The sequence below is a fragment of the Ranitomeya variabilis genome, chromosome 2 (genome assembly GCF_051348905.1).
Source record: "Ranitomeya variabilis isolate aRanVar5 chromosome 2, aRanVar5.hap1, whole genome shotgun sequence".
Taxonomy (NCBI): domain Eukaryota; kingdom Metazoa; phylum Chordata; class Amphibia; order Anura; family Dendrobatidae; genus Ranitomeya; species Ranitomeya variabilis.
In genome coordinates, this window is record NC_135233.1 from 392832605 (window position 1) to 392850946 (window position 18342).

General features: G+C 46.7%; 1 protein-coding gene across 2 annotated transcripts in view; it reads left to right on the forward strand.

Moving 5' to 3' along the window:
* Positions 1 to 18342, forward strand: part of KLHL4 (kelch like family member 4) — a 306427-nt gene that overhangs the window by 187083 nt on the left and 101002 nt on the right. For both annotated transcript variants that reach the window (XM_077286499.1, XM_077286498.1), the window contains exons 2-3: positions 7524 to 7697; positions 8889 to 9025. In XM_077286499.1, the coding sequence (XP_077142614.1) occupies positions 7524 to 7697; positions 8889 to 9025 (311 nt within the window). The remainder of the gene's footprint in view (positions 1 to 7523; positions 7698 to 8888; positions 9026 to 18342) is intronic.

The following is an 18342-nucleotide window of genomic DNA, read 5'->3' on the forward strand; positions in this document are numbered from 1 at the left end:
ACCTGGCCTTGGAACCCAGACCCCACACTTCACCTGCAACCGGGACGGGACTGCATACCACGGCAGGATCGGATTGCAGCGGCATAGTCGGTGGGCACGGTATTGGGGCTCCCCCACACCGGGCTGCATTAGTGGCTGACGGCTCCGTGGCAGCGCACTCTGCTGTTGTTGGGACGGCAAGACCTTCTCCAGGAGGTGGACCTCATCTTCAGGAGGGTCCCAGGACGGCGTTGGCATCTGGAGACGGCTGGACAACCACGTCATCTGCGGCTGGGGGGATCAGAGCTCCCCTGCAGCCTGGTGAGCATGAGTCTATGTCTTGTTTGTCACCGGCTTTTTTAACATCTCCATCTGTTGTTGGTAGTCGGGTTGCGGGGTCCATAGGTCAGAGTGATGGGGTTGGGGTGAGGTCCGATGCGTGTGGTGTCGAGGTGGGGGAGCTTTTGTTAAATGTTCGTGAGCTGTTATCGTGGTTGGGCGGTGTTAGGCCTGGGCCGTCCCCTTTGTCGGCTTGGGTAGGACCTTCCGATTTGGGTCAGGAGTTGTCGTGTAGCGGTACGACGGTGCGGGACAGGTCGGCTGAGCCGATATCTGTATCTGTACAGACCGAGAGGGAAAAAGAGGGTGGGATCCATTTGGATGATAAGGCGCGGGGTGAGGTGTATGTGTGTTTTTAGGGTCCGTTAGGGGTTCATTTGAAGAAGGAGGTGCGCGAAAAGATTTGGAAGGATGAGTACGTGGAGATTTTTTCGCTTTTGCCATTGGAGAAATTTAATTTAGATAAGAGCAAGAAGGAGGAGAGTAAGAAGGAGGATGAGGAAAAATGGAGATGGCGCCTCATTCCTCAGACTTTTGTGAATTGGCTCCAGGCGTTTTGCGATTCTGGCAAGCGTCATTGGTGAAAAGGCTCCTGAGAATTGTTCTGCTTTATTTTGCTACATGGATTCCATAGGGGAGGTGCATAGGGCTTATGGGGGACAAGCGTGGTTGCGCTATGACGAACAGTTTAGACAATGGAAGGCTGCGGGTTATGGCGCCAACGAAATTTGGCCATTCCTTTCAAAGCGGGGCTGGAACTTCCGGCCAGGCCACTTCACAAGCCAGTTCTTCAGGTGCCAGGGGTCAGTCGGTGCAGCCTGGAGGTCAAAAACACGGCGTGTGCTGGCAATTTAACGAGGGCCAGTGTAAGTTCGGAGCCACTTGTAAGCTCAAGCACTTGTGCTCGCACTGCAATGGGTCTTCCCATGGAGCGGCCAGATGCTTTAAGAAAAAAGGGAAGTCGGATAGTAATTCCAAAGGGGTGACGCCAGTGAGACTGGACGCGACGGTCCCCTATCTAAATAGGTTCCCTGATAGGGAAAGGGTGGAGTTGTTGTGGGCAGGGTTTTGTGATGGTTTTTGGATACCCGCTCCTGCTTTTGTTATACCCCAGAGTTTGAAAAATCTTTGATCGGCTGAGTTACGTGCATCGGTTGTGTCAGAGAAATGAGTAAAGAGGTTGCTTTAGGTAGGATGTCTGGACCGTTTCCCATTCCTCCTTTGGACGACCTGGTCGTGTCGTCTTTGGGTGTGGTTCCCCAAAAGGAGCCTAACAAGTCTAGGCTTATTCAGCACTTATCCTATCCGAAAGGGAGGTCGGTGAATGATGGGATCGACCCAGAGCTTTGTTCCGTGGTTTATACGTCGTTTGATGAGGCTGCTAGGTGGGTGCGGAGTTGTGGCAGGGGGGCATTGTTAGCTAAGACCGACATTGAGTCTGCTTTCTGTTTGTTGCCTGTTCACCCTGATAGCGTGAGGTTGTTAGGCTGCTATTGGGACAGCGGGTTTTATGTTGACAGATGCTTTCTGAGGGGCTGCTCGTTGTCATGCGCTTATTTTGAGGCCTTTAGTCCTTTTCTGGAATGGGCAGTACGGGATGTGTCTGGTTTGGATTCTATGATTTATTATTTGGATGACTTCCTGTGCATAGGGCCGGATCAGTCTCAATGTTGCGAGGTCCTTTTGAGGACGGTTGTTTGGATAGCTGAGCGATTCGGAGTTCCACTGGCGCCGGGGAAAACTGAGGGTCCGTGTATGAGTTTATCCTTCCTAGGCATTGTTATCGATTCAGTGAAATTGGAGTTTAGGTTGCCTGTCGACAATGTGCTTGGTTTGAGGAGCGAGGTGGCGCGGGCCAGACGCTTGAAAAAATTGTCGTTGCGTGAGGTGCAGTCACTCCTTCGGAAACTAAATTTTGCGTGTAGGATTATCCCAATGGGGAAAGTTTTTTCACGCAGGTTGGCTAGTGCGACGGCTGGGGTTAGCGCCCCTCATCATTTTGTTCGTTTATCGGCGGAACACAAGGCCGATTTGGAGGTTTGGGACAGTTTTCTGGCTTGTTACAATGAGCGTTCTTTGTTAATGGAGGATGTAGTGGGGAATGCCGACTTGGATCTTTTTACCGACGCATCGGGTGGTATTGGTTTCGGGGCCTTTTTTAGAGGCCGATGGTGTGCTGCCAGATGGCCGGAAGAATGGTTTGCAAACGGATTGGTGAAGAACATTACTTTGCTGGAGATTTTCCCGATTTTGGTGGCGGTGCATTTATGGAGCAATGATTTCCGGAACAAAAGGGTCTGTTTTAATTGTGATAATATGGCAGTTGTTTGTGCTATTAACAGTTTGACTACATCCTCGCCCCCTGTGATTAGGGTTCTTCGTCAACTGGTCCTGTCTTGTTTGTCCATGAATGCTTATGTTACGGCATCTCATGTTCCTGGTGTTCAAAATTGTATTGCCGACTCTTTGTCTCGTTTTCAGTGGGAGCGTTTCCGGTTGCTGGCTTCGGAGGCCAAGGAGACGGGGCTGGAATGCCCGGGGGAGCTTTGGAGCATGGAGTCCGGGCTGCGGAACCTCTAATTCTGGCATCCTTGGCTCCCAGTACGTGATCGGCTTATCGGTCGGTATGGAGTTCTTGGGAGGGTTGGTTGACTTTGTGTGGGGTTGCCAATACGGGCCAGGATCAAGTTGGGGCTTTGCTTCTATGGTTGAGACATGGGGCGGATCAAGGATGGTCGGCAGCTAAGGTCGACAGGATAATTGCAGCCTTGGCATTTGGTTTTCGGCTTAGGGGTTTTCCCGATTTGACAAAGTCCTTTTTGGTGAAGCAAGCGGCGAAGGGGCTGAGAAGAGCATGTACCCGAGGTGATCGTAGGCGCCCGGTGTCGTTTGAGATGTTAGAGCAGTTGGGTGCACGGCTGGCTAATATCTGTGTTTCCAGTTTCGAGGCTGCCTTATTTTGTCTCGCTTTTTCCCTTGCTTTTTTTGGAGCTTTGAGAGTTGGGGAGCTTGTGTCACCTACTATGGTGCGACAAGGGGGGCTTTGGGCTGGGGACGTCTTTGTTACCGGGGGGTCTTTACAATTCTGGATTCGGAGGTCTAAGATGGATCAGGAGGGACTAGGTAAAAGGGTGGTATTGGGTGCCGTTCCGGGTTCCGAAATGTGTCCTATCCGTTGTTGGCAGGTTTTTGATAGTTTTCAACCGAGCAGAGACGGGCCTTTGTTGCATCACGAGGACGGGTCTTTTCTTTCCAGATATCAATTCGTGGTGGTTTTTCGGCAGGCATTGGTGGCCATCGGTGTTGACTCTTCCAGGTTTGCCTCTCATTCTTTTCATATTGGGGCTGCTACGGAGGCAGCGCTGGGTGGTTTGGCTCCTGCAGTGGTACAGAGGATAGGTCGGTGGGAGTCTGGCCATTATCGGAGTTATGTTAGGCCCTGAGAGGTGTCGGCTGATCGTTTGACTCGTGTGTTTTTCTTTGCATTTTCTTTTTTAAGTTGTTTGTATTTTTCAGGTTCAACCTCTTTGTTGGTTTGGGTTGTCGGCCACTCCTACGTTTATTGGGGTGCGAAGCTGGCAGACGTCCGACAGGATGGAAGACAGCTCGTTTTTTCCAGGGACGTGGCCGTTATCAGGTGGTTAGGTTTCCTGGGCTTGGGTTGGAACAGGGTTATGCAGGAGGTGCATAACGGAGTTCGTTTGGACAGGCCGCCTGATATCTTGGTGTTGCATGTTGGGGGAAATGACTTGGGAGGTCGCCCTTGTCGCGAGTTGATTAGAGACATCAAGCATGATTTACTTAGATTATGGGTTTCTTTTCGGGAGATGTCTAAAGTGTGGTTGGAGATTGTTCCGCGGAAATCTTGAAGGCATGCTAGGTCGGTGGACAGGGTTAATAAGGCCCGCATTAAAGTGAATCGGGCTGTGTCTGGTTTTGTGGTTCGGAATGGGGGCCTGGCAGTTTGTCATTTTGAGTTGGAACGTGGAGGCGACAAATTTCTTCTGGGCGATGGTGTCCATCTGAACGCCGTGGGCAGTGATTTGTGGGCCCTGGGGCTGCAGACTGGAATTGAAAGAGCCATAGCGATTAAGGGTGGTGGGGTCTCGGGTACTTGAGGGGGGTCAAGTACTCTCGTTGTGGCGGTGGGAGGGGTCCTTGGAGTTGGTGCTAAATTGGCCTGGGGCATCCGTCAGGATATAGATTCTTCAGTTGTGATAAGTTTTGGTTTCGGGTCTGGTGATTTGGGAGAGTCTTGGCAATGGTGGGCCAGATTCCTTAGTTGGAAGTGGACAATGGTAACCCTTCGGGGTATCTTTGGTGCTCTCGAGCCAGTGGGGTAACGGCTGAGAGTAAACTATGGTTGGCTTTCTGTCCACTAGTTTATCTTATGGTTAACACCAGATTTTTTAGCTTCAAGGACCCCTTCCCAGCTTATTTTACTGTTATATGTTTGTTTGTTTATAATAAAGGCCGCTGTGGCCAATTATATCCAATTTAGGAGTCATGTCGTTATTTTGGGTTGGGGAGAGGGTCAGAGACCCATGGGAGGATGCTCATTACCTGGGTATTGACAATACCAATGCCATGTATTTATCACCCACTCCTGGTTTTGGCAGAGAAATACTGATGTATAATACTGACCAAATACTGATGTAAAATACTGACCAAATACTGATACTGTGATGGCAGCCTTAGGGTGCAGTCAGAGAGCGGTATAAATCAGACGTGGATCGGCACACACTGCTCGGACTGGTCGGCGGCTATCTCGAGCCAAGCCTGACGGCTGCGAACAGAGATGCGTTCTGATTTATATGGCCCTTTGACTGCCCCTTAGGAGTCAGTGCAGATTATAGAGATTTATTACTCGTATTTCATATCTGTAAATCACCGCTGTATAGAATATATATCCAGGATATATTCTCCTACGGTTCTGTTCACACATTGCACCACTTGGCATCTGGTTTTTTTTTGCCACATTTGTCCAGACTTTCTGCAAATTTGCAGCAGTTTTATCATAAGTTTGGATCTCTGCTGCACAACGGACCGCTCCTACCGGCGATTCTGCAGCTCCAGTTCACCACACGTCAGTAGAGCAGCTTTTTCTTTCTCTTCCGCTCTGTGAACTGGGCACCATGGCCAATGTCATGCTGAATGACAGCCATCCCCCCAGTTATGAGGCAAGGAGCCGGCTGTCAATCAGCATGACATCTTCTAAGACGCCCCATCAATAGAGGAGAAGCTGCTCTGTCGAGGTGATGTCAGTGGAAAACGCAGAATTGCCACCAGGAGCTGTCTATGCCTGCACTGAGCCAGCAGAGATCGGTGCCGGATAGAACAGACAGGTCCTAGTTAGTGACTGCCTACTGGTAAGATCTTAGCCCCATAGCGAAAAGTAAGCAAAGTCTTGGATAACTCTGCAACTGGTGGTGTAGGCTATAACAGCGGGTAAGTGGCGGTCAGACCAGGGAACCAGTGTAGATGGTTATGGGTTATTCCCACACTCACTGTTGGATAATTTTATGAATCAAGTCAATTTTGTTATTTATTGCATATTAAAACTTGTGGCCATTTTTGACATAATATTTGTGTACAGCTTGTAGCCTAGGAGACCGACCACTGCTGCTGTGTAGCTTGTAAGAACAGTGCTGAAGCTGTCGGGATTATGGTGTAACAGTGCGCAGCTTGTAGCCTAGGAGACCGACCACTGCTGCTGTGTAGCTTGTAAGAACAGTGCTGAAGCTGTCGGGATTATGGCGTAACAGCGCGCAGCTTGTAGCCTAGGAGACCGACCACTGCTGCTGTGTAGCTTGTAAGAACAGCGCTGAAGCTGTCGGGGATTATGGTGTAACAGTGCGCAGCTTGTAGCCTAGGAGACCGACCACTGCTGCTGTGTAGCTTGTAAGAACAGCGCTGAAGCTGTCGGGATTATGGCGTAACAGCGCGCAGCTTGTAGCCTAGGAGACCGACCACTGCTGCTGTGTAGCTTGTAAGAACAGCGCTGAAGCTGTCGGGGATTATGGTGTAACAGCGCGCAGCTTGTAGCCTAGGAGACCGACCACTGCTGCTGTGTAGCTTGTAAGAACAGCGCTGAAGCTGTCGGGATTATGGCGTAACAGCGCGCAGCTTGTAGCCTAGGAGACCGACCACTGCTGCTTTGTAGCTTGTAAGAACAGCGCTGAAGCTGTCGGGATTATGGCGTAACAGCGCGCAGCTTGTAGCCTAGGAGACCGACCACTGCTGCTGTGTAGCTTGTAAGAACAGCGCTGAAGCTGTCGGGATTATGGCGTAACAGCGCGCAGCTTGTAGCCTAGGAGACCGACCACTGCTGCTGTGTAGCTTGTAAGAACAGCGCTGAAGCTGTCGGGATTATGGCGTAACAGCGCGCAGCTTGTAGCCTAGGAGACCGACCACTGCTGCTGTGTAGCTTGTAAGAACAGCGCTGAAGCTGTCGGGATTATGGCGTAACAGCGCGCAGCTTGTAGCCTAGGAGACCGACCACTGCTGCTGTGTAGCTTGTAAGAACAGCGCTGAAGCTGTCGGGGATTATGGTGTAACAGCGCGCTCCTGCAATCCTGGTCAGCTTCAATGCTCAAGAGAAAAGTGCTTGTAAGTCCTGTGCAAGTTCTGCTGTCCATCAGCAATGGTCAGTCTCCAAGGCAACGAGCTGTAAAGAAAACAAAAGTGTTAACATCTCAAGAAAGGCTGAAACATTTTATAAGCCGAAAATTGCAAAATTGTTCTTATTTAGAAGCGTTGTCTGACAATATTAGTTTATTAAAATGGGAATAAACCTTTATAGGTAAATTGGCAAAATGTAATTATTGTGTAACAATAAATGGCAACAATAATATAACATGAGGAACTCAGTGTTTCATCATCAGCCAATCAGGAAATGACCACATTACACCTTCATCTATTTCTTCATCTCAGATGTCTTTACTCCGATGAGGGGAAGAAGGACGTTTGCGCTGGCACAAGCAGCATTTCTTCTGCACACTATATACATATGTTACTGAATAGGGAACATTCAATTAGAAAAGTAAAACTTCCCAGGAAACAGATTTCACTTCTCTCTGTGACCCGATAACTTTGTAATTTGCTCTTTTGAACGGAAATCAATGAAGATAATGAATGTGGAGCGGATGAATCTGCAGCCGTTCCCGCCACGACTCATTAACGTCTTCTGGGTTTGGACTTCACAGGCTCCCGGTGACGAGCGGTTCCCCCAATAGAATGAACGCCGCTGGTTCTGATGAATACTTTCACAGCTTGAACCATGCAGAACAGACTTTCCGTAAGATGGAGAGCTACCTCCAGCAGAAGCAGCTCTGCGACGTTCTCCTGATTGCTGGAAACTACAAGATCCCAGCACACAGGTAACACAGATACGGTATACAGCAGAATACAAGGGGACGTGGATGGTGGGGGTGCAGTCACCTTGGTTCTGGTGCTGTAGGGGGCCTAGAGGCTACCATACTGAAAAGTAAAAATGGCGCATGGCTGGTGAGTGCCATCTTATAGGTGTTGCATTGGGGCCAGAATTGTGTAGTTGCAGGACAGACAGATGGACTCTACAATGTCCGTGTGTCCATTTTAGCCATCAATGATTTTTACAGGAGTCACATAAGCAATTAGTTCACTAAACCGATGACCAAAAGTTTTACAACTCCAAAGAGGAAGGAAGGGGTTAAAAAACCTTTTTGTACTCACTTTTCTGCCCCTTTTCGGCAACCTCTGGTCCTCTGCACCGGTCTGATATTCTTCCACCCCTCCATTCCTATCCTGGCAATGATGATAATCTGATCCCCATGATCTTTATCACTCGTTGCATGTCACGACCGTCAAAAATGGAGCAACGGTGAAAGACAGGAGGAGAGGTGGTGGCAGAAAAGGTAACAAAGAGGTCAATGAATTGTATTTTATTTTTTACATTAACTCTTCTCTGGTTGTAAAAAGAATCCAGGATAACGGCAACCATCCGGATTCCTGTAAATCAAATCTTGAAAAATTCAGATTCTGGTAAATTCTAACTTTTTCAAGGAAATTTTAAGAACATTAATGTGTTGTGAATCGATCAGCTTTTCTCCAATAGTTCTGATTTACCAATACCAGATAATAGCCCCAGTGTGATTTAGACTGAACGCATTTGTTGGATACATTTATGAAAGAATATTTATCCTTATGCTTAAACATTGTATCTTGAAAGATATTGTTGCTTGATTGAGGCGGTTGCAGTGGAGGAGGCGGCGCTCATCACTTTAATGTAGAATGATCACACGCATCATCATCCTCATGGTCAGCGGCGTCACAGTAGCCTCTGGCCACCACAATCTCACATGTTACAAAGTAAATCTGGGGACAACTCGTTCTAATAATGAAGTGATTGGATCCGATATCTTCCGGAAAGCAACTGTGCAACTGCTCAAAGCTTGAGCTTCATGGCCCCCAACTCATAGGGGCCCATGTATGTAATCATCATGTCCCAAATATTAACCCATTCTGCACTGAGTCACCTCCTCTCCTTCAATCCCGCACACTCGCCCACCCCTGTGAATTTCTGCCCGCAGGTTGGTCCTCAGCGCGGTTTCGGACTACTTTGCTGCTATGTTCACCAATGATGTCCGTGAAGCTAAAGAAGAAGAGATAAAAATGGAAGGTGTGGACCCCGATGCCCTTAAATCCCTCGTACATTATGCTTATACAGGTACCGATCGCTGGACGCCATGTTGTAGACTTGTAGTATGTGTCGTGTATTTTGTGCTTTTAAAAACACTAATAGAAAACTTAAACTTTGCATAAATGTGTAGTAAAAGTAAATGCAAGAAACTTTACAATATATCTTGGTAGACAAACACTCTTCTTTCTCCGCCTATGAGCCCCTTCTACTCCCTCCTGCCTTCTGAACTCATCATTCACTCCTAGAAATCACTAATCCTGCTCAAGGGCTGCCAACTCACTGATAGATCAGATGATAACTGGCTATTAGAGTGTATTGAGGATAAGGAGAGAATAAGACAGACAGTGCTACCGCTTCAAGTAAGTGTTTTATCTCATCATAGAGCTGGATTCACAGCTACACTGCAGTAAGCCATGAACAACTTAGGCCCCAGATACTTAAAGGATCGTCTGAAGCCCCACACTACCTGCCAAGTGCTCAATTCAGCAGGCAGGAATAAACTGTCGATACCCATTTTACAACATTCGGAGGCAGAGCCTTTTGTTGCACAGCTCCCACTCTCTGAAACACATTACTTGGATCATCCAGGGAGATATCGTCTCTGGACACATGTAAATTTCCACTCAAGAAGCACTGATTTAGTCTGGAATTTAAAAAAAACAGACAATCCTCTACATCAGACATTACATAAGGTTGCCTGCTTTCGAAATGTGTTTTGAGTTCATTGTGATAAAAGCGTAATGCAAATGGTTGTTGTTATAATGTCCTCCATCCTGCTGCTTTCAAATAACTGTTTTTTTTCTCACTCAATGATGGATTCCCTGTTACATTGCTCAGTACTGCTGTAAGCCAGTACTGCTGTTTCGCTCTTGTAAGTGTTTCATGTCACCCTAGAGCTGGATTCACAGTTAGGCTGCTCAGTACTGTTGTATAATGTCCTCCATGTTGCTGCTTCAGAACATATGCTAAATAATGACAGAAGAACAGGAATCACTCATATGTGTGTGCTGTGTAAGGGAGACATTATAGCAGGACATTTCAATCCATGGAGATACGAGAGACAGATGGAGATATGAGGGAGAGAGCGAGATGGAAATACAAGAGACAGATGGAGATACGAGGGAGAGCGCAAGAGACAGAGATACGAGAGACAGACGGAGATACGAGGGAGAGATGGAAATACAAGAGACAGATGGAGATACGAGGGAGAGAGCGAGAGACAGATATGAGATACAGATGGAGATACGAGGGAGAGAGCGAGAGACAGAGATACGAGAGACAGATGGAGATACGAGAGAGAGATGGAGATATGAGGGAGAGAGCGAGATGGAGATACAAGAGACAGATGGAGATCCGAGGGAGAGCGCGAGAGACAGATACGAGAGACAGACGGAGATACGAGGGAGAGACGGAGATACGAGACAGATGGAGATACAAGGGAGAGAGCGAGAGACAGAGATATGAGAGACATATGGAGATACAAGGGAGAGAGCGAGAGACAGACAGAGATACGAGAGACAGATGAAGATATGAGGGGGAGACGAGGGAGAGACAGATAGAGATACCAGATACAGATGGAGATACGAGGGAGAGAGCGAGAGACAGAGATACGAGAGACAGACAGAGATACGAGGGAGAGACGGAGATACGAGGGAGAGAGCGAGAGACAGAGATATGAGAGACATATGGAGATACAAGGGAGAGAGTGAGACAGACGGAGATACGAGAGACAGACGAAGATATGAGGGAGAGACAGATGGAGATACAAGAGACAGATGGAGATACGAGGGAGAGAGCGAGAGACAGAGATACGAGAGACAGATGGAGATACCAGGGAGAGAGCGAGAGACAGAGATACGAGAGACAGATGGATATACCAGAGAGAGAGCGAGAGACAGAGATACGAGAGACAGAAGAAGATACGAGGGAGAGAGCGAGAGACAGACGGAGATACAAGGGAGAGTAAGGGATGGAGATACGAGGGAGAGAGCGAGAGACAGAGATATGAGAGACAGACGGAGATACAAGGGAGAGTAAGGGATGGAGATACGAGGGAGAGAGTGAGAGACAGAGATATGAGAGACAGACGAAGATACGAGGGAGAGAGCGAGAGACAGAGATATGAGAGACAGACGGAGATACGAGTGAGAGAGCGAGAGACAGAGATATGAGAGACAGACGGAGATACGAGGGAGAGAGCAAGAGACAGAGACGAGAGACAGACGAAGATACGAGGGAGAGAGCAAGAGACAGATATGAGAGACATATGGAGATACGAGGGAGAGAGCGAGAGACAGAGATACGAGAGACAGATGGAGATACGAGAGACAGACGGAGATACGAGTGAGAGAGCGAGAGACAGAGATATGAGAGACAGATGGAGATATGAGGGAGAGACAGAGATATGAGAGACAGACAGATACGAGGGAGAGAGTGAGAGATGGAGATACGATAGACAGAAGGAGATACGAAGGAGAGACGACTATAAGAGGGAGAGATGGAAAAACGAGAGAGAGATGGAGATAGGAGGGAGAGACAAAGATACGAGAAACAGACAGAGATACAAGAGATAGATGGAGTTACGAGGGACAAATGGAGATACGAGAGAGAGAGGGAGAGACAGAGATATGAGAGACAGATGGAAATACGAGGGAGAGACAGATACGAGGGAGAGAGGGAGAGATGAAGATACAAGAGACAGACAGAGATATGAGGGAGAGACAGAGACATGAGGGAGAGTGCGAGAGACAGAGATATGAGAGACAGGTGGAGATACGAGGGAGACAGGAAGAGACTAAGATACGAGAGACAGACGGAGACATGAGGGAGAGAGCGAGAGATGAAGATACAAGAGACAGACGGAGATATGAGGGAGAGACGAGGGAGAGACAGAGACATGAGGGAGAGATGAAGATGTGAGGGAGAGACGGCAATACGAGAGACAGATGGAGATACAAGGGAGAGAGCGAGAGACGGAGATACAGGAGACAGATGGAGATATGAGGGAGAGAGCGAGAGACGGATATATGAGAGACAGATGGAGATACAAGAGACAGATGGAGATATGAGGGAGAGACTGAGATACAGGGGGAGAGCGCGAGAGAGATAGAGATATGAGAGACAGATGGAGATACAAGAGACAGATGGAGATACGAGGGAGAGAGCGAGAGACAAAGATACGAGAGACAGACAGAGATACGAGAGACAGATGGAGATATGAGGGAGAGAGCGAGAGACAGAGATACGAGACAGACAGAGATACGAGAGACAGATGGAGATACGAGGGAGAGAGCGAGAGACAGAGATACGAGAGACAGACGGAGATACGAGGGAGAGATGGAGATAGGAGGGAGATACGAGAGACAGATGGAGATACGAAAGAGAGAGGGAGAGACGGAGATACGAGAGACAGACGGAAATACAAGGTAGAGACGGAAATACGAGGGAGAGACAGAGATACGAGGGAGAGAGGGAGAGATGAAGATACAAGAGACAGATGGAGATATGAGGGAGAGATGAGGGAGAGACAGAGACACGAGGGAGAGATGAAGATGTGAGGGAGAGACGGAGATACGAGACACAGACGGAGATACGAGGGAGAGATGAAGATGTGAGGGAGAGATGGAGATACAAGGGAGAGATGGAGATACGAGGGAGAGCGCAAGAGACAGAGATACGAGAGACAGACGGAGATACGAGGGAGAGAGGAAGATGTGGTTCCCCAAGGTTCTGGTCGTCACAGTGGCATTGCTTTCCTCTCGGGGAGAGTGATGCTACGTTTGGAGGCAAGGAAGGATAACTGCATCCAGGTACCACAAGCATGCAACATATTCACACTCCAGGCCACCAGTGGGAGGTTTTGATCCTATTTACTAGGTGACTCCCCATATATATATAACTGGTAGTCTGTAGGGAAAGTTAGAAAGTTCCAGACGTCCGTCTGAGGAGGACAGAGGGTCCACAGAGCTGTGCATGCCCTAAGACAGCGTTCCCCAACTCCGGTCCTCAAGAGCCACTAACAGGTCATGTTTTGAGGATTTCCTTAGTATTGCACAGGTGATAATTGCATCACCTGGACAGGCAAGCATTCAATCACCTGTGCAACACTAAGGAAATCCTGAAAACATGACCTGTTGGTGGCTCTTGAGGACCGTAGTTGGGGAATACTGCCCTAAGAACTGCAGCTCCCAGAAGGAGACATTTTAGAAAGCAGAATACGTTGGAGTGAGCGTGCAGGAAAGCAAAGCACAGGAGAGGATACCAGAAGGGGACCAGCCTCGAGCACGCTGCCTCCTTCTGAGGGGCAGATAACCGGTAGCCGGAACACCGAGGTAGTAAGGACCTCTTAGCCTTACTTCAGAGACTGGCAGGACAGCTAATTGCACGTTACCTGTCCACACCTACACCCAGGAGGCACGGTGACACCCCACAGAGCCGGGTTATCTAAGAGACCCTATAAACAGGCTCAAGTCACCAGTCATACGGGTTTTGTCCTATCCTATACGGGGGACAGAGAGAGAGAAACACCACATCTGTGAGGACCTTACGAGTGTCTTAGCAGTAAGGGACTACACCACTATAGCGCAAGGGAAGGCTATTGATTTCCACCTGGACAAGGGGACTCTGGAATTGCCTCTAAACTGGCCGGACCCTACCTGCCCTGTGATCTGGTGCCCTGGACTGTGGCTGCTGAAACCTTCAGTAAAGGTAAAGAGACTGCAACCTTGTGTCCTCGTTCTTCACTGCACCTCTCATCATACCACCATCTACACACCGGGAAGCCCTGGGGATACACTTCACCTGTGGGAAGGTATACCATCTAGCGGCCATAACATCACCCCAGCGGACCCCTTAAAGCAGCGTCGGTCACCCTGACCGAATACCACAGGTGGCGTCACGAGCATACACTTTATTCCCTTTAAAGACCTTTCCCTTTTATACGGACGTCCCACGGCCACGGACCGGGTCGCAGCCACCGTGACATCCCCCTGTGAACACCGGACCCGGTACCGAGTAACCCCTTTGCCCTGACGAGGCGCTCCAAAGAGACGAAGATACGAGAGACAGACGTAGACATGAGGGAGAGAGGGAGATACAAGGGAGAGACGGAAATACGAGGGAGAGAGGGAGAGATGAAGATACAAGAGACAGACTGAGATATGAGGGAGAGAGGGAGAGACGGAAATACGAGGGAAAGACAGAGACACGAGGGAGAGATGAAGATATGAGGGAGAGAGGGAGAGAACCTCATGTGCTGATTTTGAATCAAAAATATCTCAGACTTCAAAGATTCCATTCAGGATCATGCACCAGTCTCCACGGAACCAAATCTTTGTGGATATATATCAGTATAAAGAACACGACCCGATCAGTCATCCCTTTCCAGAGATTAAATACATACTTGCAGGAAAGCAAGAGGAACCTCAAAGCATCAACCAAAAATCCTAGAAGACAATCAGTTTATGCCAAAGAGGCCACGAAAAAGAAACCTACAAACAATAATGGAAGAATTACAGCTTCAGCACCAAGTATTACAGGAGTCTTCAGAAGTCCTATGTAACAGCACAGATACACAGTGATAACTCTGAGTACAGATAATGTAGTAGATGTCACCTGCAGTCCTATGTAACAGCACAGATACACAGTGATAACTCTGAATACAGATAATGTAGTAGATGTCACCTGCAGTCCTGTGTAACACCACAGATAACACAGTGATAACTCCCTGAGTACAGATAATGTAGTAGATATCACCTGCAGTCCTATGTAACTCCACAGATAACACAGTGATAACTCTCTGAGTACAGATAATGTAGTAGAGATCACCTGCAGTCCTATGTAACTCCACAGATAACACAGTGATAACGGAGTACAGATAATGTAGTAGATGTCACCTGCAGTCCTATGTAACACCACAGATAACAGTGATAACTCTGAGTACAGATAATGTAGTAGATGTCACCTGAAGTCCTATGTTACACAGCAGATAACACAGTGATAACTCTCTGAGTGCAGATAATGTAGTAGATGTCACCTGCAGTCCTATGTAACACCACAGATAACACAGTGATAACTCTCTGACTACAGATAATGTAGATGTCACCTGCAGTCCTATGTAACACCACAGATAACAGAGTGATAACTCCCTAAGTACAGATAATGTAGTAGATGTCGCCTGCAGTCCTATGTAACACCACAGATAACACAGTGATAACTCTCTGAGCACAGATAATGTAGTAGATGTCACCTGCAGTCCTATGTAACACCACAGATAACACAGTGATAACTCTCTTGAGTACAGGTAATGTAGTAGATGTCACCTGCAGTCCTATGTAACACCACAGATAACACAGTGATAACTCTCTTGAGGGTAATGTAGTAGATGTCACCTGCAGTCCTATGTAACACCACAGATAACACAGTGATATCTCTGAGTACAGATAATGTAGTAGATGTCACCTGCAGTCCTATGTAACACCACAGATAACACAGTGATAACTCTCTAAGTACAGATAATGTAGTAGATGTCACCTGCAGTCCTATGTAACACCACAGATAACACAGTGATAACTCTCTAAGTACAGATAATGTAGTAGATGTCACCTGCAGTTCTATGTAACACCACAGATAACACAGTGATAACTCTCTGACTACATATAATGTAGATGTCACCTGCAGTCCTATGTAACACCACAGATAACAGAGTGATAACTCCCTGAGTACAGATAATGTAGTAGATGTCGCCTGCAGTCCTATGTAACACCACAGATAGCACAGTGATAACTCTCTGACTACAGATAATGTAGATGTCACCTGCAGTCCTATGTAACACCACAGATAACACAGTGATAACTCTCTTGAGTACAGATAATGTAGTAGATGTCACCTGCAGTCCTATGTAACACCACAGATAACACAGTGATAACTCTCTTGAGGGTAATGTAGTAGATGTCACCTGCAGTCCTATGTAACATCACAGATAACACAGTGATATCTCTGAGTACAGATAATGTAGTAGATGTCACCTGCAGTCCTATGTAACACCACAGATAACAGTGATAACTCCCTAATTATATGCAGTCCTATGTAACCCCCACGATTACACAAATTGCAGATAATATGAGCTGTAGGATAGCGTTTCGTCTTCTCGCCATCACTTTAGCTTTGTCCTCTTTTAGCCTTTTCAGTATTGCGGTTATAATAACTGCAGATCGTCTCCTTAGCGTTTCTCCGCCATCATTTTCTTTCCAACTTAAGTCTTTAATTCTCTTGGTAGATTCTGAAAGCTTTTTTCTATCTACAAATATAAGAATCGGCGGTTTCCTGCTCCATTGAGACCCCACAGGACAACTCTCACCTTCTGGAGGCTTCACACATTTCCCCTCCTGTGATAAAGAGCTTTTCTTACACGTAGAAATTGCTGCTTCTTGTTCCCGTCTCTGAGCAAAGGAAGACGGCGAAAACATGACAAGAAGAGGTCAAAGGAGGGACAACTGCAACAATGTTACTATTTATTGTTAGAATCAAATACAGCATGAAATATAATACATCTAGAAAGTAACCAGATAATGCGATACAGTATAATAGCTAGAACCGGAGCAGCAATCCTACAGGATTATTATTATTTATTTATATTAATGATAGAATAGTAATGATAAAAAGAATATAATGCAATATTGTATAATTACATCACCTAAATAGTCATATAAATAGTAATAGAGCAGCAGCCATCTAGTGTAATTATAAGTGGTGAGGGCTGTATGTTTTTCTGCAAATACTATTAACAAAATATAAACCAGTCTGACAACATTTATAGGATGGAATAAAATAATAGCAGCAATCATGTAATGCAAAAATAATAATCATAAAACAGCAATCATTGCAATCCTCATGGCATGATTGTAGTATGGTATAAAAACAATAATCATATACAATAAAGGGATCTAATGTACTATAGTATCGCAAGAATCATGATAACGATAGAGTGTAACACTGCATAAAGTTGGAAACAGCAGCCTCTTATTTGCATCTTTCACTGATCCCAAGTCTGCGGCAGGCACGCCACCTCTCCAATCATTCTCTATAAGACGGCCAGATAGGGTTGTGCTGCTCTTCTCGGAGTCCAAGGAAAATGCCATATTCCCATGAGGAATATTAGAGCACGGTTTTCAGGATAAGTATTTGCTCCCCACTAAGGACATCGCTCTACTCACACTCCTATTAGCTATAGTCATGCAGTCATAAATATTGGGGGGCACGGGACCTCTCCTGTGGATGGATAATAAATGTCCTTTATGAGAACATACCTTTAAAAGCAATTGGTTAACGGTCTTCCATTCTAACATCCTTTTTAAAAAAAAAAAAAAAAAAAGAACATATCTGATTAATCTAGATTATCTATAAATATATTTTTTTTTCAATATTTGTTTATGAGGTCTTTAAACAATAGCAATACTAGTAAAGCATTGGATATCTTAAGTTACATCCATGCCTTCAAACTGTGGAGCTGGAGAAGGATGTTCTCAATACCATGGGTGGCAAAATCAATTTTGGAACGAATCAAGCCAGACATGTCACTGGAAGCAAGGATCACAAGGTTACGACTTGTTTGCTTTGGACACATCATATAAAAAGAGCAATCACTGGAGAAGGAAGAAGGAACAAGTTAAAGAGGAGACCAGAAACATGATGGCTTAATACAATCAAAATAGGACAGCATGGTGGCTCAGTGGTTAGCACTGTATGATGGCTCAGTGGTTAGCACTATATATGGTGGCTCAGTGGTTAGCACTATATGGTGGCTCAGTGGTTAGCACTGTATGGTGGCTCAGTGGTTAGCACTCTTGCATTGCAGTGCTGGCATCCTGGGTTCATATCCCACCGAGGACAACATCTACAAGGAGTTTTTGTGGGTTTCCTCCGGGTACTCAGGTTTCTGATAGGGAGGGTAGATTATGAGCCCCAATGGGGACAGTGATGATGATGTCTATAAAAAGCGCTGTGGGATTAATGGCGCTATATAAGTGAGTAAAAGAAAAAATAATGGTGGAGAAGACCATTATAGACCTATCTATGCTTGCACAAGATTGATCTTCCTACAGGGCATTTATCCATCAAGTCACCATGGCTCAAGATCGAGCTGAAGGCCGTCCATTAAATGAATAAAAATAGAGTTCACAAGGCATAACTGTTTTCTATTAAAAGCAACTCTTCATCCCATTCTTCAACTTCCCTTGGAATAGGTAGGTGTAAGGCTATGTGCACACGTTGCGGAATGGGGTGCAGAATTTTCTGCACAAAATCCGCATCTCCTGGCAGAATCCACGGCCGCGGATTTTGTGCAG